Source organism: Salvelinus sp. IW2-2015, unplaced genomic scaffold (assembly GCF_002910315.2).
Source record: "Salvelinus sp. IW2-2015 unplaced genomic scaffold, ASM291031v2 Un_scaffold83, whole genome shotgun sequence".
In the NCBI taxonomy this organism is placed as follows: Eukaryota; Metazoa; Chordata; class Actinopteri; order Salmoniformes; family Salmonidae; genus Salvelinus; species Salvelinus sp. IW2-2015.
The window spans coordinates 5,263,399-5,285,056 of NW_019942514.1; the positions used below are offsets into that span (position 1 = coordinate 5,263,399).

Below are 21,658 nucleotides of genomic sequence, written 5' to 3' on the forward strand. Positions count from 1 at the left end.
AGAAGGAGAGAGAAGAGAGAGAGAGAGAGAGAAAGACGAGAGGAAGAGAGAAGAGAGAAAAGGATGAGAAGTGAAAGGAGAGAAAAGAGAGTTAGAGAAGGATGAAGAGAAGTGAAGAGAAAAGAGAGAAAGAGACGGAGAGAAAAAAAATAGAAGTAGAGAGAAAGTGGAACGAGAGAGAGAAGAAGAGGAGAAGAGGGAAAGGAGAGAAGAAAGAGAGAGAGGCAGAGAGAAAGAGAAAGAAGAGAAGAGAACGAAGAGAGAGAAAGAGAAGAGAAAGAAAGAGAAGAGTAGAAGAGAAGAAAGAGATAGAGAAGAGAGAGAAGAGAAGAGAGAGAGAAGAGGTAGAAGGAGGAGAGAAGAGAGAGAATAAGGAAATGAGAGAGATGACGGAAAGAGAGAAAAGAGAGAGAGGAGAGGAGAGAGAGAGAGTAGGAACGAGGGGAGAGAAGAGAGAGAAGAGGAGGAGAGAAAAAGCAGAGGAGCGAAGAGAGGGAAGTAGAGGGAGAGAGAAGATAGAGGAGGAGAGAGGAGACGGAGAGAGAGGAGAAGAGAGAGAGGAAGAGGGAGTAGAGAAAAGAGAATCGGAGAGGAAAGAGAGAAGAGAGAGAGAGAGAGAGGAGAAGCAGAGAAAGAGAGAGAGGAAGAGAGAAAATTACACATGACACTTGTTATTGTTTTACTGTGTCCTGTTACAATTTGATTCCGTTTTATTATATTGGAAATCCAGATAAAGCGTTGCCAATAATGGTCATTTTATCATAACCAATATCAAATTGAAATGAACTTGGAAAGAGAAGAGAGAGAGGAAAGAGAAAAGAGAGGGAGAAGAAAGAGGGAGAGAGCGAGAGAAAGAGGACGAAAGAGAAAGGAGATTCATGTCGTATCAATTGAGAGAAGCCTCGTCTCAATAAGGCTCTGCTCAGCTCAACCTGCAATCCATGTTCATTTGGTGCTTCCTTAATCACAAATACACTGCCATTACACTGCATTTGAAATGCTGCAAGTCACGTTGGAAAGGGTGAAAATGCAGCGATTGGGGGGGGAGGGGGGTAATCTAACTTGGCCATTTCAGGTGATACCTACCCAATACCCAGGTAAAGCTCTGTGCTAAGGAGCCCTTCTAATGCACAAGTATATTACAGGCTCATTGTTGCCTCACATATATTTGTCCAAAGCCATTTATTCATCCAGAATCTCTGTGAAGGATAGGGATGGTGACGATGACTATGTGACACTGAGTGTCGGTGGCACTAGTGTATTGTGATTGAGTGGCAGAGTGCAACCTTTAAAGGCCAACTATTGGGGCAGAACAGCAGCAATCCTAATGACTCAGGCGATGTGCTGATTCCCTCCCCCTTGTCCACACTCTCAGGCCTAGTTAAACCAGCCTTGGCTGTGCTTCTAACACTTTATCAATTCAAATCAACAGATGAATAATGATATGTTACTTCTTACTTCCATGCATTTCCCTGCATGATCTGAATACAACGATCTATTTAGCCTGTAGGCTCACAGAAGCCTATAGGGGACTTACTCCTTCCTATATGACGTACTGGAAGTGGAAATGGAAGATCATCTGCTGCCACCTGCTGGTCAACATGATTTTTACATCACATTCCATTATTCATCTTCGATTTTGAGGCTTGCGCGTGTGTGTGTGTGTGCGGTGCAAAAAGAACCTTTCGGAAATAGTCTAAAACGTGAGTGTCTGCCTGTGTGTGTGTGTGTGTGTGTCTGCCTGTACATGCGTGCTTGTTTGAGTACAGATGTGTGTGCACGTACCTCTCGTAGATGGTCTTCAGGGGGACCTGGTCTGAGATGCCGTCGGTCTCCTCCAGGAAGAGGATGAGCCAGGAGGTCCTGTAGGGCCACTCTTCCGTCAGGTTGATCCACGACGCCAGACGATCCCAGTTAAATATGATCTGATTGGCCCTCAGCAGACGTCCTGGAAATATGGACCAATGAGAAGTGGCGTTGGTGTGTTGGTTGAAACACCTACTACTCCCCTTCCGATAACAAGTGCCGTGCTGGGAGAAGTCGACTCTCCCCCTTGGGTGAAATAAAGGTCATCTAATAGGTGATGTGTGTACCTGTGACAGAGACGATGTTCAGGAGCCTCCTCATGGTCTGGGGGCTGATGTCACTGAACCAGTCCTCGGTGACCAGCAGCTTGGTCAGGTCAAAGGACATCTGTCTGGTAACAGTCCTCTGCATCTGCCTCCTGCGGTACGTGTCCTACACACACACACACACACAATGCCTCATGTTTATACTTGGATTAGCCTTTGGTCTTTCCACAAACCAGTCAGTAAGTAATTTTAGCTTAGGTCACTCGTTTTGCCCGTTCTAACGTTCAATGGAACAGTAACTGAACGCCTCGATGCCTGTCTGCCTGCTTTACATAGCAAGCCACGGCCACATGACTCACTGTCTGCAGGAGCGAACCATTTTTGTGAACGGGGTGGTGTACCTAATAAACTGGCCACAGAGTGTATTATGTGTTTGCTTTACATATCAAAATGATAGTAACATGTATTTACAGCAAGCACTGGCCTCGTTTGACCTGCCCTGTGTTCTACAATCCACATGACCGCGTGACAGTTTTGTGGCAGTCTCGTGATGACATCACCCCGTGGCGTGCCGTGCACCTTGCGACAAGCGGCTCCCTGGGTGTGTGACCTCTAGTCCCGTCTCTTCCATCCTTGTTTTCCCAACACCCATCCCACCAACACACAAGCAGCTCTGTTACTGGGCCCAATTAACAGACTGGAGATCTCAGTTGAGCTCAACAGGGCATGTCCAGGGCTGGAAGCACGGATATACACTGTGTGCTACCAAGACAGAGGCATCAGCTGTCCACAGTCACTGTCCTTACACAGCTGGCTCAAAGTTTGTTTGATATTAGCCACAGCTACGCTTCCTGGGGTCCACACAGGGTTGTGTGTGTGTGTGTGTGTGTGTCTCAAACTAAATTACGTATTGAGACTAGATCTCACCTCTTTTCTGCATTGTCTGCGAGTACAAAATGAGTGGAATGCTGTTTGGAGGACCACAATAGGTGCTGCTTGCTGAACGGTGCAGCGATGCTGTAAATATGAGAGTGTTCGTCAGGCCACACTCAGAACACCACCACCAGCCACTGAGCGGACTTTGATGTGGACTTAATGCCTGCCGTGTGACGACCTCACTGGTAGGGAGAGAGTGTATAGCCAGCATTGGTTCAGTAAGGAGGTGATTGGCTCTCATTTGATCCTTACTTAGATGCATTGGACATGCTCAAGGAGTGAAATGTGATCGGGGAAAGTTGATCGTTGTTTTATTGACTTGTTTTTCTGTATAACCAGACCATCAGGAGAAATCGCTGAGCTCTGAATGTTGAAAAACTGCTGTAAGAGTTGGAGTCTTTCCTCCAAACAAGCAAACTTACTTTGAGCTCACGTCAGCCCAGAGCCCGGCGCCAAATACTGTTTACAAGCCTGAGCTCGCCTGGCCCGCCTCCCTCACTTCCCCTCCCCTGCCATCTTGGAAGGCTAAAGATCCACAACTCCGCAATTAAGTAGCCGAGAGACAGAGAGCTTTTTCTCTCCCTCCATCCTCCTTCCTTCCATCCTTCTTAGCTCCACTTGTAAAGAGACCCACTCACTGCCTTCTTGGCAGCCAAGAAACCGCCAGAGAGGGCAAACAAAAAGAAGTGGGCGCCGAAATAAAAAAAAGGGACCCAAGGAAAATAAAAGACCCCCAAAAAAAACAGGCAAATAAATCAGACGCCCAAACAAACAAACAGATAAACAAACAAAACGGGGTCCTCGCAGGGGGAAGCAGGCAGGGCCACTTAGCCTCCCGCCAGCAGCCACCGATGCCAGCGTTTTGTCACTGGGACACACTGCTGCTCCTCCCTGTCATTAGGCAGTGTGGCATCGCAGCAGGAAGGATAAACAGACATTACATCAATTACCAGGCAGAGACTCCTCGGCGATAGAGACAGGCTCTTTTGCTCCCGACCTCCTCCACCCCTCTCCACTATGTTCACCGCAAGGCTAGAGGAAGCTAGCTACACCCCCGGGCCTGTGGGTTTAAGTGCATTATCTCACCCTTTCTATGTTAGTCTTCTCTAGCTGTGTCTATGGGAAAAGAAGCATAAAAACCACTTCAGAGGCAACATTTTGATGCGTTTACTGAGCTTTCATTGCCCGCAGACGCCCAATCTCCTTATGTTCCTTGTTCTATCACTTGTCTTTGTGCCAGAACTCTGCCGGTCTACAGGACCTCTGCAGGTAGATCTATGGCCCAGCCTGGGCATGGAGAGGGTTGGCTGGCTGAAAGAGCTTACCCTGCGGTTGAGGGCCGTCTTGCTGCCAAACTTGGCCTGATCCCCCAGACTGTTTGAGGATAGGTTCCTGTCCATCTCCTCATGCCATCCTGTGAAGAGGAGTGGAAAAGGAGAGATAAAAAGAGACAGTACCATCAGGGATGTCTCATCACAACACCTAATATAAAGAACCAACCTATTCACGATAAATTATTACCATTTCCTACAGCAAGTCAGAATGCGCGAGTGTGTGTGTGTGTGCGTGTCTAGTCTATGCCTATGTCAGTGTTTCCTAATTCTGGTCCACAGGACCCAAAGTGATGTCAGTGTTTCCTAATCCTGGTCCACAGGACCCAAAGTGATGTCAGTGTTTCCTAATCCTGGTCCACAGGACCCAAAGTGATGTCAGTGTTTCCTAATCCTGGTCCACAGAACCCAAAGGGATGTCAGTGTTTCCTAATCCTGGTCCACAGAACCCAAAGTGATGTCAGTGTTTCCTAATCCTGGTCCACGGGGACCCAAATTGATGCACATGATATTTTTTACCCTAACAAAAATGTACACCCTTTGGGGTCCCCAGGATTAAGAAACACTGGCCTGTGTGTGTATGCGCGTTTTCATGTTTGTGTGACACATGCCATACATATGTCTTGCGTACCCTCAGGGTTGGCCAGGTCTCCGTTGGAGGTGGGGGCGGCCATGCACAGCTTCCTGGTCGTGCTTAGCCCCCGGCTGTTGAGGAAAACAGGCAGGTGGACGATGTTCCTCATGTAGTCGTGGCCGTTGATGTTGGAGTCCCTGAGCACGCTGTTCAGGTTCTGGTTGATGGCCTTGATGATGATGTGGGGGTCGCTGGCAAAAATGGAGATGAAGGGGCCTTTGGAGAACAGCACCCTCACCTGGTGAAGGGGAATAGGAGGATTTAGACCTGGGTTCATCCACTACTGCTCATCCGTAGTGGACTTGTTGGAATGATAAAAGCCTGAAATCATTTGAGGGTGAACCTTGTGTCAGATTCATAGTGTGGTCATACACACAACTGGGGAACAAAAACACTTGACATCAACTTGTTAATATCTGTAAACTGTGGCTATGATTTGTAGTATCTTGTTAGGTTGAGTTTGTGGGGTCACATATCTGTCGATCACGTTCTGTTTCTAAAGGGGACATGCAACAGCAATTCAAATAGGGGGCCTCCCTACTAGTTGTCTCTCTAAATCAGGGGTATTCAACCGGGGGTCAGCGGCCCTCTGACATAGGCCTTGAAAAAGCACCCACGAATATACAGTGCATTCAGAAAGTATTCAGACCCCTTGACTTTTCCCACATTTTGTTACGTTACAGCCCTATTCTAAAATTGATCAAATCAATCTACACACAATACCCCATAATGAAAAGGTAAAGCAGGGTTTTTGAATTTTTTTCAAATGCATTAAATGTAAAAAACTTAAGTATCACATTTATCACATACCAGTCAAAAGCTTTTTGATAATAATAATAAATTATTTATTCCACTTTAATAATGGAAAAAGTTATGTAAAAAAAAAAATCACTAGCCACTTTAAACAATGCCACTTAATATAATGTTTACATACCTTACATTACTCATCCCATATGTATATACTGTACTCTATACCATCTACTGCATCTTGCCTATGCCATTCTGTACCATCACTCATTCATATATTTTTATGTACATATTCTTCATCCCTTTACACTTGTGTGTATAAGGTAGTTGTTGTGAAATTGTTAGGTTAGATTACTCTTTGGTTATTACTGCATTGTCGGTACTAGAAGCACAAGCATTTCACTACACTCGCATTAACATCTGCTAACCATGTGTATGTGACAAATAAAATTTGATTTGAAAAGTTGACACACCCACTCATAATTTTTTTTTTTTTTTTTTATTTTTTACTATTTTCTACATTGTAGAATAATAGTGAAGACATCAAAACTATGAAACAACACATACAGAATCATGTGGCAACCAAAAAAGTGTGAAGAATCTAAATTTTATTTAGATTTGTTTAAAAGTAGCCACCCTTTCTTTGCCTTCATGACAGTTTTGCACACTCTTGCTATTCTCTCCACCAGCTTCACCGGGAATGCTTTTCCAACAGTCTTGAAGGAGTTCCCACATATGCTGAGCACATGTTGGCTGCTTTTCCTTCACGCTGCGGTCCAACTCATCCAAAACCATCTCAAATTGGGTTGAGGTCAGGTGATTGTGGAGGCCAGGTCATCTGATGCAGCACTCCATCACTCTCCGTCTTGGTCAAATAGACCTTACACAGCCTGGAGGTGTGTTTTGGGTCATTGTCTTGTTGAAAAACAAATGATAGTGTCACTAAGCGCAAACCAGATGGGATGGCGTATCGCTGCAGAATGCTGTGGTAGCCATGCTGGTTAAGAGTGCCTTGAATTCTAAATAAATAACAGACAGTGTCACCAGAAAAGCACCCCCAGACCATCACACCTCCATGCTTCACGGTGGGAACCACACATGCAGAGATCATCCGTTCACCTACTCTGCGTCTCACAACGACACGGCAGTTGGAACCAAAAATCTCCAATTTGGACTCATCAGACCAAAGGACAGATTTCTACCGGTCTAATGTCCATTGCATAGTACCCTCCAAACTCGTCATCAAGCTCGAGACCCTGAGTCTCAACCCCGCCCTGTGCAACTGGGTTCTGGACTTCCCGACGGGCCGCCCCCAGGTGGTGAGAGTAGGTAACAACATCTCCACTCCGCTGATCCTCAAGACTGGGGCCCCACAAGGGTGCGTTCTGAGCCCTCTCCTGTACTCCCTGTTCACCCACGACTGCATGGCCATGCAAGCTTCCAACTCAATCATCAAGTTTGCAGATGACACTACAATGGTAGGCTTGATTACCAACAACGACGAGACGGCTTACAGGGAGGAGGTGAGGGCCCTCGGAGTGTGGTGTCAGGAAAATAACCTCACACTCAACGTCAACAAAACAAAGGAGATGATCGTCGACTTCAGGAAACAGCAGAGGGAGCACCCCCCTATCCACATCGACGAGACAGTAGTGGAGAGGGTAGTAAGTTTTAAGTTCCTCGGCGTACACATCACGGACAAACTGAATTGGTCCACCCACACAGACAGTGTGGTGAAGAAGGTGCAGCGGCGCCATCTACTGCAAATAAAATTTGATTTGATTTGATTCTGTATACCACACAACTGATTGGCTCAAACGCATTAAGGAAAGGAATTTGACATATTAACAAGGCACACCTGTTTAATTGAAATGCATTCCAGGTGACTACCTCATGAAGCTGGTTGAGAGAATGCCAAGCATGTGCAAAGCTGTCATCAAGGCAAAGGGTGGCTACTTTGAAGAATCCAAAATATATTTAACACATTTTTGGTTACTACATGATTCCATATGTTATTTCATAGTTGATGTCTTCACTAATATTCTACAATGTAGAAAATAATAAAATAAAAAATCTGGAATGAGTAGGCGTGTCCAAACTTTTGACTGGTACTGTAAGTATTCAGACCCTTTACTCAGTACTTTGTTGAAGCACCTTTGGCAGCGATTACAGCCTTCTTGGGAACGACGCTACCAGCTTGGCACACCTGTATTTGGGGAGTTTCTCCCATTCTTCTCTGCAGATCCTCTCAAGCTCTGTCAGGTTGGATGGGGAGCGTAGCTGCACAGCTATTTTCAGGTCTCTCCAGAGATGTTCGGTCAGGTTCAAGTCTGGGCTCTGGCTGGGCCACTCAAGGACATTCAGACATGTGTCCTGGAGCCACTCGTGCATTGTCTTGGCTGTCTGCTCAGGGTCATTGTCCTGTTGGAAGGTGAACCTTTCCCCCAGTCTGAGGTCTTGAGTGCTTTGGAGCAGGTTTTCATGAAGGATATCTCTGTACTTTACTCTGTTCATCTTTTCCTAGATCCTGACTAGTCTCCCAGTCCCTGCCGCTGAAAAACATCCCCACAGCATGATGCTGCCACCACGTTTCACCGTAGTGATGGTGCCAGGTTTCTTCCAGACGTGACGCTTGGCATTCAGGCCAAAGAGTCTTTAGGTGCCTTTTGGCAAACTCCAAGCGGGCAGTACTGAGGAGTGGCTTCCGTCTGGCCACTCTACCATATAGGCCTGGTTGGTGGAGTGCTGCAGAGATGTTTGTCCTTCCTCCACAGAGGAACTCTGTCAGTGACCATCAAGTTCATGGTCACCTCCCTGACCAAGGCCCTTCTATCCCGATTGCTCAGTTTGACCAGGCAGGCAGCTCTAGGAAGAGTCTTAGTGGTTCCAAACTTCTTCCATTTAAGAATGATGGAGGGCACTGTGTTCCTGGGGACAATCAATACTGCAGAAATGTTTTGGTACCCTTCCCCAGATCTGTGCCTCGACACAATCATGTCTCGGAGCTCTACGGACATTTCCTTCGACCTCCTGGCTTGGTTTTAACTCTGACGTGCACTGTCAACTGCAGGACCTTATATAAAACAGGTGTGTGCCTTTCCAAATCATGTCCAATCAATTGCATTTACCACAGGTGGACTCCAATCATGTCGTAGAAACATCTCAAGGATGGTCATTGGAAACAGGATGCACCTGGGTCTGAATACATATGAAAATAAGGTATGTTTTTTATTTTTAATACATTTGCAAAAATGTCAAAACCTGTTTTCGCTTTGTCATTATGGGGTATTGTGTGTAGATTGATAAGGGAAAAAATGAATTTAATCCATTTTACAATAAGGCTGTAACGTAACAAAACGGGGAAAAAGTCAAGGGGTCTGAATACTTTCCAAATGCACTGTAGCTCTTAGTTTGCATTAAAAGCTATAGTGCCGCAGGCTGCTGGTAAGCTTTCTTGACTGGGAAATTACATTTTGGCTAACACATGGCTAACCACTGTTTAAACAGCTAAGCAGCTTCTCTTAGTGAAAATGTGTTTGGAGTTACCATCCGAGCTTATAGGCTGTGTTAGAGTTTACACTTCCTCTTCCAATTATAATGTGGGGAGGTCAAAATAATGCAAACTGATCTACCAAATCTATTCATTTTAACCCAATGAGTCCCACTGTAATGCCGGCGCGTTTTGGACTTCTAACCCCTTTAAAACATTGTGTGTTCGAGCTACAGACTTCTAGGTTGGACCAGTGGATTTGTCTACTTCTCCAATAGTCTGTGGGATTAACGGGGGCTGAACTAGAGCAGTTTGTGAGACAAGGGTAGATCCCGAAGGGGCCCGGGCCGGGTCTTTTTACCAAAACGTCGGTCGAGTCCGAATGGTTTCAGCTACAAACTATTAAGCTACAGACTCTAACGAACATGTAACATGTTGTGCTCTATGACGCTCACAAGCTACACAAGATTCGTCAGAAGGTAAGGGGTTCTTCTACGTAGAGGAACATAGGAAATCCCAGGACATAGTGTCTATAATAAATCTCACATAGTTGCTGTCACAAACTCAACATTCCAAACAGTTGTCACTAACTAGTCGGATATTCATTTCCCATTGAGCAAACCATTTCTGTACTTACAGCATTGATATAAATTTGTTTGTACAATTTCTTGCCTTGGCTGACTTTTTTATATTGACATTTGTCCATATAATTCATATACTTATGAATGCAACTGTTTATTAAATTGTTTTGTGTTCTACTTGTATCCCTAGTTGTCCTGAAAAGAAAATGGTAAAACATTTCATTGTGAGGGTAAATACTCTACATGGCCCAAGGTATGTGGACACCTGCTCATCGAACGTCTCATTCCAAAATGACGGACATTAATATGGAGTTGGTCCCCCCTTTGCTGCTATAACAGCCTCCACTCTTCTGGGAAAGCTTTCCACTAGATGTTGGAACATTGCTGCGGAGTTTGGGCACTGATGTTGGGCGATTAGGCCTGGCTCGCAGTCGGCGTTCCAATTCATCCCAAAGGTATTTGATGGGGTTGAGGTCAGGACTCTGTGCAGGCCAGTCAGGCAAGTTCTTCCACACTGATCTCGACAAACTATTTCTGTACAAACCATTTCTGTCGGCGAGCTTTACACCACTCCAGCCGACGCTTGGCATTGTGCATAGTGATCTTAGACTTGGGTGCGGCTGCTCGGCCATGGAAGCGGACAGTTATTGTGCTGACGTTGCTTCCAGAGGCAGTTTGGAACTCGGTAGTAAGTGTTGCAACCAAGGACAGGCAAATTTTATGCGCTACGCGCTTCAGCGGTCCCGTTCTGTGACCTTGTGTGGCCTACCACTTCGCAGCTGAGCCGTTGTTGCTCCTAGACGTTTCCACTTCACAATAACAGCTCCGAGGCAGCTCTAGCAGGGCAGAAATTTAACGAACTGACTTGTTGGAAAGATGGCATCCTATGACGGTGCCACGTTGAAAGTCACTGAGCTCTTCAGTACGGGCCATTCTACTGCCAATGTTTGTCTATGGATAATGCATGGCTGTGTGCTAGATTTTATACACCTGCCAGCAACGGGCATGGCTGAAATATCCAAATCCACTAATTGAATGGGTGTTCACATACTTTTGTGTACAAGGGTTGGACATGCAGATAAATCAAAGTCAGATAAATGAAAAGTAGATTTTTGCTGGGGTCTTGGGACTGATAGGGTTAAAATGTTGATTTCTTCTCCTTGTCATTATCATTCACCTGATAAGACAAATGTGAAGATTTATTTTGCTGCTAATGTATGATCGGGGTCCCTGGGTCACCGGTTTGCCTGGGAAGGGGTCCCTAGGCAAGAAAAGGTTGAAGACCCCTCTAAATTACTATGATGGAACCTGATGGTCGACAGCGCGTACACACACACACACACACACACACACACACACACAGCACACACACACACACAGGGACTTTCCAAGCCTGATGAGAGACATTGTCGAAGTGTCACAGGATCCTGATTTGTGCTCCATTTACAGTCTATTAGCCACAGGACTAACCACCCTCGGGCGGTATGTGTGTGTGTCCACAGCAAAACAACTATCTGCTTATACTGTGTTCGTCCCTGTAATTTAATTATACCTGATAATCACTCATTCTGTATCTATTCCAACCCCTCCTATTCATATCGATGTCCTCATATCATCATATGAATATAGCTTTGTAATATCATACATCTACAAAATGGAAAAATATTTACTTTGCTGAAAAATCAAATTTTCTAATATTCGTATTAAAAATAAGAGAGTTAGCTCAGAGGGAGGCGAGGTGCTGGTTCGTTTGCACAGAACATTTCATTAGCACATTTCATCCCCAAATAATAACATTTAGCTAGAGGCAATTCTATTACTCCAGCTGGGAAGAGGAATTTGAACTCTGGGTAATAGGGGAGGCTTAAAGGGGATGGCTACTGTATGCCCTGTGTCCATAGGCCATACAATTATTGCTTTATGCAAGAGGCTTTGAAAGGTCAATCTTGGTCATGTGACTTGATACTGTGATTTTATTGCGATTTGATGTTCCAAATATATTGCTCTGTATATGTCTGCTGCAGAGAGACAAGAGAGAGCATGAGAGAATTGTTTTGGAAATAAAATTGCTGAAAACATGTTGGCTCACTATTTAAAAAGATGGAGAACAAGCTATAGAATGAAAACTACCAGAGTAGTGGCGCAGGTAGAGCCGGCTAGCACTAGCTAACACTACCTAGCAAAGACATTTAAAAAAAAAAGTGTTTACACACACCACTGTTCAAAAGACTGGGGTCACTTAGAAATGTCCTTGTTTTTGAAAGAAAAGCAAAAAAAATTGGTCCATTAAAATAACATCAAATTGATCAGAAATACAGTGTAGACATTGTTAATGTTGTAAATGACTATTGTAGCTGGAAACGGCTGATTTTTTATGGAATATCTGCATAGGCGTACAGAGGCCCATTATCAGCAACCATCACTCCTGTGTTCCAATGGCACGTTGTGTTAGCTCATCCAAGTTTATCATTTTAAAAGGCTAATTGATCATTAGAAAACCCCTTTGCAATTATGTTAGCACAGCTGAAAACTGTTGTGTCTGATTAAAGAAGCAATAAAACCGGCCTTCTTTAGACTAGCTGAGCATCTGGAGCATCAGCATTTGTGGGTTCGATTACAGGCTCAAAATGGCCAGAAACAAAGCACTTTCTTCTGAAACTCGTCAGTCTATTCTTGTTCTGAGAAATGAAGGCTATTCCACACGAGAAATTGCCAAGAAACTGAAGAGCTCATACAACGCTGTGTACTACTCCCTTCGCAGAACAGCGCAAACTGGCTCCAACCAGAGTAGAAAGAGGAGTGGTGGCCCCGGTGAACAACTGAGCAAGACATTAGATACTCTAAGTACATTACAGTGTCTAGTTTGAGAAACAGATGCCTCACAAGTCCTCAACTGGAAGCTTCATTAAATAGTACACGTAAAAACACCAGTCTCAACATCAACAATGAAGAGTTGACTCCGGGATGCTGGCCTTCGAGACAGAGCTATAAAGAAAAAGCCATATCTCAGACTGGCCAATAAAAATAAAAGATTAAGATAGGCAAAAGAACAGACACTGGACAGAGGAAGATTGGAAAAAAGTGTTATGGACAGACGAATCTAAGTTTGAGGTGTTCGGATCACAAAGAATAACATTTGTGAGATGCAGGAAAAAATGAAGATGCTGGAGGAGTGCTTGACGCCATCTGTCAAGCATGGTGGAGGCAATGTGATGGTCTCGGGGTGATTTGGTGGTGGTAAAATGTGAGATTTGTACAGGGTAAAAGGGATCTTGAAGAAGGAAGGCTATCACTCCATTTTGCAACACTATACCCTGTGGACGGCGCTTAATTGGAGACAATTTCCTCCTACAACAGGACAATGGACAAAGTATCTATATCCACAGTAAAACTAGTCCTATATCGACATAACCTGAAAGGCCGCTCAGCAAGGAAGAAGCCACTGCTCCAAAACCGCCATAAAAAAGCCAGACTACGGTTTGCAACTGCACATGGGGACAAAGATCGTACTTTTTGGACAAATGTCCTCTGGTCTGATGAAACAAAAACAGAAACTGTTTGGCCATAATGACCATCGTTATGTTTGGAGGAAAAGGGGGATGCTTGCAAGCCGAAGAACACCATCCAAACGTGAAGCACGGGGTGGCAGCATCATGTTGTGGGGTGCTTTGCTGCAGGAAGGGCTGGTGCACTTCACAAAATAGATGGCATCAAGAGGAAGGTAGTTATGTGGTTATATTGAAGCAACACCTCAAGACATCAGTCAGGAAGTTAAAGCTTGGTCGCAAATGGGTCTTCCAATGGACAATGACCCAAGCATACTTCCAAAGTGTGGCAAAATGGCTTAAGTACAACAAGTCAAGGTATTGGAGTGGCCATCACAAAGCCCTGACCTCAATCCTATAGAAATTTGTGGGCAGAACTGAAAAGAAGTGTGCGAGCAAAGAGGCCTACAAACCTGACCCAGTTACACAGCTCTGTCAGGAGGAATGTGCCAAAATTGACCCAACTTATTGTGGGAAGCTTGTGGAAGGCTACCCGAAACGTTTGACCCAAGTTAAACCACTTAAAGGCAATGCTACCAATACTAATTGAGTGTAGTAAACTTCAGACCCACTGGGAATGTGATGAAAGAAATAAAAGCTGAAATAATAATTCTCTCTACTATTATTCTGACATTTACAATTCTTAAAATAAAGTGGTGATCCTAAATACCGAAGACAAGGATATTTACTAGGATTAAATGTCAGGAGTTGTGAAAAACTGAGTTTAAATGTATTTGGCTGAGGTGTATGTGAACTTTCGACTTCAACTGTGTGTATATATATATATATATATATATATATACACACACACACAGTACCAGTCAAAAGTTTGGCCACACCTACTCATTTAAGGGTTTTTATTTATTTTTTACTATTTTCCACATTATAGAATAATAGTGAAGACATCAAAACTATGAAATAACACATACTTTATGGAAACATGTAGTAACCAAAAAAAGAGTTAAACAAATCAACATTTGAGATTCTTCAAAGTAGCCACCCTTTGCCTTGATGACAGCTTTGCACACTCTTGGCATTCTCTCAACCAGCTTCATGAAGTAGGTTCTCAACTGGAATGCATTTCGATTAACAGGTGTGCCTTGTAATTTCTTTCCTTCTTAATGCATTTCAGCTAATCAGTTGTGTTGTGAGAAGGTAGGGGTGGTATACAGAAGATGGCCCTATTTGGTAAAAGACCAACGTTCATATTATGGCAAGAACAGCTCTAAATAAGCAAAGAGAAACGACAGTCCGTTACTTTAAGACATGAAGGTCAGTCAATGTGGAAAATGTCAAGAACTTTCAAAGTTCCTTCAAGTGCAGTCGCAAAAACCATCAAGCGCTATGATGAAACTGGCTCTCATGAGGACCGCCACAGGACAGGAAGACCCAGAGTTACCTCTACTGCAGAGGATAAGTTCATTAGAGTTACCAGCCTTAGAAATTGCAGCCCAAATAAATGCTTCACAGAGTTTAAGTAACAGACACATCTCAACATCAACTGTTCAGAGAAGACTGGGTGAATCAGGCCTTCATGGTCAAAATGCTGCAAAGAAATCACTACTAAAGGACACCAATAAGAAGAAGAGACTTCCTTGGGCCAAGAAACACGAACAATGGACATTAGACCGGTGGAAATCTGTCCTTTGGTCTGATGAGTCCAAATGTGAGATTTCTGGTTCCTACCGCCGTGTCTTTGTGAGACGCAGATTAGGTGAACGAATGATCTCCTCATGTGTGGTTCCCACCGTGAAGCATGGAGGAGGTGGTGTGATGGTGCTTTGCTGGTGACACTGTTGGTGATTTTTTTATAATTTAAAAAAGGCAGACTTAACCAGCATGGCTACCACAGCATTCTGCAGCGATACGCCATCCCATCTGGTTTGCGCTTAGTGGGACTATCATTTGGTTTTGAACAGGACAATGACCCAACACGCCTACAGGCTGTGTAAGGGCTATTTGACCAAGACAGAGAGTGATGGAGTGCTGCATCAGATGACCTGGCCTCCACAATCACCCGACCTCAACCCAATTGAGATGGTTTGGGATGAGTTGGACCGCAGAGTGAAGGAAAAGCAGCCAACATGTGCTCAGCATATGTGGGAACTCCTTCAAGACTGTTGGGAAAGCATTCCAGGTGAAGCTGGTGGAGAGAATAGCAAGAGTGTGCAAAACTGTCATCAAGGCAAAGAAAGGGTGGCTACTTTGAAGAATCTAAAATATATTTTGATTTGTTTACACTTTTTTGGTTACTACATGATTCCATATGTGTTATTTCATAGTTTGGTGTCTTCATTATTATTCAACAATGTAGAAAATAGTAAAAAAATATATATATATATTAACTTCAATGAGTAGGTGTGTCCAAACTTTTTACTGGTACTATATAACCAACAATGCAGTTATGAATTAGGATAAGAATAATAGACAAAAATAAGTAATTAAAGAGCAGCAGTAAAATAACAATAGCGAGACTATATACAGGGGGGTACCGATACAGAGTCAATGTGCGGGGGCACCGGTTAGTTGAGATAGTTTGTACATAGTTATTAAAGTGACTATTCATAGATGACAACAGAGAGTAGCTGTGATGTAAAGAAGGGGGGGGGGGGCAATGCAAATAGTCTGGGTAGCCATTTGACTAGATGTTTAGGAGTCTTATGACTTGCGGGTAGAAGCTGTTTAGAAGACTCTTGGACCTAGACTTGGCGCTCCGGTACCACTTGCCGTGCGGTAGCAGAGAGAACAGTTTATGACTAGGGTGGCTGGAGTCTTTGACAATTTTTAGGGCCTTCCTCTGACAACGCCTGGTATGCAGGCGAGGTCCTGGATGGCAGGAAGCTTGGCCCCAGTGATGCACTGGGCCGTTCGCAATATCCTCTATAGTGCCTTGCGGTCGGAGGCTGAGCAATTGCCATACCAGGCAGTGATTCAACCAGTCAGGATGCTCTCGATGGTGCAGCTGTAGAACCTTTTGATGATCTGAGGACCCATACCAAATACTTTCAGTCTCCTGAAGGGGAATAGGTTTTGTAGTGCCCGTTTTACAACTATCTTGGTGTGCTTGGACCATGTTAGTTTGTTGGTGATGTGGACACCAAGAAACTTGAAGCTCTCAACCTGCTCCACTGCAGCCCCGTCGATGAGAATGGGGGCGTGCTCTGTCCTCTTTTTCCTGTAGTCCACAATCATCTCCTTTGTCTTGATCACGTTGAGGGAGAGGTTGTTGTCCTGGCATCACAAGGCCAGGTCTCTGACCCCCTCCCTATAGGCTGTCTCATCGTTGTCGGTGATCAGGCCTACCACTGTTGTGTCATCAGCTAATTTAATGATTGTGCCTGGCCATGCAGTCATGAGTGAACAGGGAGTACAGGAGGTGGCTGAGCACGCACCTCTGAGGGGCCCCTGTGTTGAGGATCAGCATGGCAGATGTGTTGTTACCTACCCTCACTACCTGGGGGCGGCCTGTCATGAAGTCCAGGATCCAGTTGCAAAGGGAGGTGTTTAGTCCCAGGGCCCTTAGCTTATTGGTGAGGTTTGAGGGCACTATGGTGTTGAACGCTGAGCTGTAGTCAATGAACAGCATTCTCACATACAGTGGGGCAAAAAAGTATTTAGTCAGCCACCAATTGTGCAAGTTCTCCCACTTAAAAAGATGAGGCCTGTAATTTTCATCATAGGTACACTTCAACTATGACAGACAAAATGAGAAATAACAAAAGTTTCTCAATACTTTGTTATATACCCTTTGTTGGCAATGACAGAGGTCAAACGTTTTCTGTAAGTCTTCACAAGGTTCACACACTGTTGCTGGTATTTTGGCCCATTCCTCCATGCAGATCTCCTCTAGAGCAGTGATGTTTTGGGGCTGTTGCTGGGCAACACGGACTTTCAACTCCCTCCAAAGATTTTCTATGGCGTTGAGATCTGGAGACTGGCTAGGCCACTCCAGGACCTTGAAATGCTTCTTTCGAAGCCACTCCTTCGTTGCCCGGGCGGTGTGTTTGGGATCATTGTCATGCTGAAAGACCCAGCCACBTTTCATCTTCAATGCCCTTGCTGATGGAAGGAGGTTTTCACTCAAAATCTCACGATACATAGCCCCATTCATTCTGTCCTATACACGGATCAGTCTTCCTGGTCCCTTTGCAGAAAAACAGCCCCAAAGCATGATGTTTCCACCCCCATGCTTCACAGTAGGTATGGTGTTCTTTGGATGCAACTCAGCATTCTTTGTCCTCCAAACACGACGAGTTGAGTTTTTACCAAAAAGTTCTATTTTGGTTTCATCTGACCATATGACATTCTCCCAATCTTCTTCTGGATCATCCAAATGCTCTCTAGCAAACTAGAAGTCTGGCATGTCTGGCATTCAAGAGGGAGACACGTCTGCAACATGACAGATTGAAGTCCTGGCGCGGTAGTGTGTTATGATGGTAGGTGCTTGTCAGTTAATATTTGTTTATGTTGTCCAGCTCGCTGCAGGTCATTCACTAGGTCCCCCGTGTGGTTCTGGGATTTTTGCTCACGTTCTGGTGATCATTTGACCCACGGGGTGAGATTTGCGTGGAGCCCAGATCGAGGAGATTATCAGTGGTCTTGTATGTCTTCATTTCCTAATAATTGCTCTCCAAGTTGATTTCTTCAAACAAGCTGCTTACCTATTGCAGATTCAGTCTTCCCAGCCGGTGCAGGTCTACAATTTTGGTTTCTGGTGTCCTTTGACAGCCTTTGGTCTTTGGTGCCATAGTGGAGTTTGGAGTGTGACTGTTGTGAGGTTGTGGACAGGTGTCTTTATACTGAAAACATTCACACAGGTGCCATATAATACAAGTAATGAGTGGAGGACAGAGGAGCTCTAAAGAAGAAGTTACAGGTCTGTGAGAGCGCAGAAATCTTGCTTTTTTTGTAGGTGACCAAATCTTATTTTCCACCATAATTTGCAAATAAATTTCATAGAAAATCCTACAATGTGATTTTCTGGATCTTTTCTTCATTTTGTCTGTCATAGTTAAGTGTACTATGATGAAAATTACAGGCTCTCTCATCTTTTTAAGTGGGAGAACTTGCACAATTGTGTGGCTGACTAAATACTTTTTTGCCCCACTGTAGGTGTTTCCTTTGTCGTCAGGTGGGAAAGGGCAGTGTGGGAGTGTAATAGAGAATTGCATCATCTGTGGATCTGTTGGGGTGGTATGCAAACTGGAGTGGGTGTAGAGTTTCTGGGATGATGGTGTTGATGGCAGCAATGACCAGCCTTTCAAAGCACTTCATGGCTACAACGCGAGTGCTACGGTCGGTAGTCATTTAGGCAGGTTACCTTAGTGTTCTTGGGCACAGGCACTATGGTGGTCTGCTTAAAACATGTTGGTATTACAGACAGCGGACAGGGAGACGTTGAAAATGTCAGTGAAGACACTTGCCAGTTGGTCAGCGCATGCTCGCAGTAATCCTCTGGCCTGCGGTCTTGTGAATGTTGACCTGTTTAAAGGTCTTACTCACATCGCTGCGGAGAGTGATCACACCAGCTCTTCCCGAAACAGCTGGTGCTCTCATGCATGTTTCAGTGTTTTTGCCTCGAGCGAGCAATAGAAGTAGTTTAGCTCGTCTGGTAGGCTTGTGTCATACTGGGCAGCTCTGGCTGTTGCCCTTTGTCGGAATTGTTTGCAAGCCCTGCCACATCCGACGAGCATCAGAGCCGGTGTAGTACGATTCGATCTTAGTCCTGTATTGACGCTTTGCCTGTTTGATGGTTCATCGGAGGGCATAGCAGGATTTCTTATAAGCTTCCGGGTTAGAGTCCTGCTCCTTGAAAGTGGCAGCTCTAGCCTTTAGCTCAGTGCAGATGCTGCCTGTAACCCATGGCTTCTGGTTGGGGCATGTACGTACGGTCAGTGTGGGGACGACGTCGTCGATGCACTTATTGATGAAGCCAATGACTGATGTGGTGTACTCCTCAATAGAATCGGAGGAATCCCGGAACATATTCCTGTCTGTCATCGCAAAACAGTCCTGCAGCTTAGCATCTGCTTCATCTGACCACTTTTTTATTGATCTAGTCACTGGTGCTTCCTGCTTTAATTTTTGCTTGTAAGCAGGAATCATTATGATAGAATTATGGTCAGATTTGACAAATGGAGGGTTAGGGAGAGCTTTGTATACGTCTCTGTGTGTGGAGTATAGGTGGTCCAGAGATTTTTTTCTTTGATTGTATATTTAACATTCTGATCGAAATTTGGTAAAACAGATTTATATTTCCCTGCATTAAAGTCCCCGGCTACTAGGAGCTCCGCCTCTGGGTGAGCATTTTCTTATGGTGGACTACAGCTCATGCAATGCGGTCTTAGTGCCACCATCAGTCTGTGGTGGTATGTAAACAGCTACGAAGAATACAGATGAAAACTCTCTTGGTAGGTAGTGTGGTCTACAGCTTATCATGAGATGCTTGCCAGAGGTAGAGTAATAGCTCGAGACTTCCTTAGATCTCGTGCACCAGCTGTTATTTACAAAAATACATAGTTCGCCGCCCCTTGTCTTACCAGAAGCCGCTGTTCTATCCTGCCGGTACATCGAATAACCAGCCAGCAGTATGTTGATATTGTCGTTGTTCAGCCACAACTCCGTGAAGCATAAGATGTTACAGTTATTAATGTCCCGTTGGCTGTTTAATCTTCCACGTAACTCGTCAATTTTATTCTCCAAGGATTGCACATTTGCTGGCAGAATGGAGTGGGGGTTTATTCGATCGCCTACGAATTCTCAGAAGGCAGCCCGCTTTTCGGCCCCTCTTTCTCCGCCCCCTCTTCACGCAGATCACAGGGATTGGGGCCTGTTCCTGAGGAAGCAGTATATCTTTCACGTCGAGCTCGTCAGAGTCGCGAAACAAAAAAAAGGATTCTGCTAGTCTGTGGTGAGTAATCGCAGTCCTGATGTCTAGAAATTATTTTTGGTCATAAGAGACAGTAGCAGCAACATTATGTACAAAATAAGTACAAAAATAAGTTACAAACAACGCAAATAAAATTTAAAAAAACACAATAGGCTGGTGGCACGTAAAACGTCTGCCTTCTTCTCCGGCGCCATCTTACATACACACTGTATGTACACTACATGACCAAAACTATGTGGACATTGCTGGTTGAACATCTCATTCCAAAATCATGGACATTAATATGGAGTTGGTCGCTCCTTTGATGCTATAACAGCCTCCACTCTTCTGGGAAGGCTTTCCACTAGATGTTGGAACATTGCTGCGGGGACTTGCTGGCATTCAGCCACAAGAGCATTAGTGAGGTCGGGCACGGATGTTGGGCGACTGGAGCTGGCTCGCAGTCGGCGTTCCAATGCATCTTAAAGGTGTTTGATGGAGTTGATGTCAGGGCTCTGTGCAGGCCAGTCAAGTTCTTCCACACTGATCTCGACAAACTATTTCTGTATGGACCTTGCTTTGTGCATGGGGGTATTGTCATGCTGAAACAGGAAAGGGCCTTCCCCAAACTGTTGCCACAAAGTTGGAAGCACAGAATGGTTTAGAATGTCATTCCCTGCTGTAGTGTTAAGCTTTCCCTTTACTGGAACTAAGGGGCCTAGCTCGAACCATGAAAACCAGCCCCAGACCATTATTCCACCAAACTTTGCAGGTGGCACTATGCATTGGGGCATGTAGCGTTCTCCTGGCATCCGCCAAACCCAGATTCATCCGTCCGACTGCCAGATGGTGAAGTGTGATTCATCACTCCAGAGAATGTGTTTCCACTGCTCCAGAGTCCAATGGCAGTGAGCTTTACACCACTCCAGCCGACGCTTGGCGTAGCGCATGGTGATCTTATGTGCGGCTGCTCGGCCATGGAAACCTATTTCATTATATCTCCCGAAGAACAGTTATATCGCTGACATTGCAGTTTGGAGCAACAGAGGACAGACCATTTTTATGCACTTCCGCACTCGGCGGGCCAGTTCTGTGAACTTGTGTGGCCTACCAGTTCACGGTTGAGCCGTTGCTCCTCCTAGACGTTTCCACTTCACAATCACAGCATTTAGCTGACCGGGGAAGCTCTAGCAGGGCAGAAATTTGACGAAATGACTTGTTGGAAAAGTGGCATCCTATGACTATGACGATGCCACGTTGAAAGTCACAGAGCTCTTCAGTAAGGCCGTTCTACTGCCAATGTTTGTCTATGGAGATTGCATGGCTGTGTGCTTGATTTTATACACCTGTCAGCAACGGGTGTTGCTGAAATAGACAAATCCACTCATTTGAAGGGGTGTCCACATACTTTTGTATATAGAGTGTTTTTTAAATGTATTTTTTATCTATACTTG

The 21,658-nt window shown here is 44.8% G+C and overlaps 1 protein-coding gene across 5 annotated transcripts in view; it reads right to left on the reverse strand.

Annotated features, from left to right (window-relative positions):
• The window catches only part of LOC112068109 (kinase D-interacting substrate of 220 kDa B), a 90,425-nt gene that overhangs the window by 47,897 nt on the left and 20,870 nt on the right, over positions 1-21,658 (reverse strand). For all 5 annotated transcript variants that reach the window (XM_070438033.1, XM_024135154.1, XM_024135153.1 and 2 more), the window contains 4 exons: positions 4,971-5,211; positions 4,334-4,422; positions 2,094-2,238; positions 1,786-1,948 (listed from right to left, as the gene is read on the reverse strand). In XM_070438033.1, the coding sequence (XP_070294134.1) occupies positions 1,786-1,948; positions 2,094-2,238; positions 4,334-4,422; positions 4,971-5,211 (638 nt within the window). The remainder of the gene's footprint in view (positions 1-1,785; positions 1,949-2,093; positions 2,239-4,333; positions 4,423-4,970; positions 5,212-21,658) is intronic.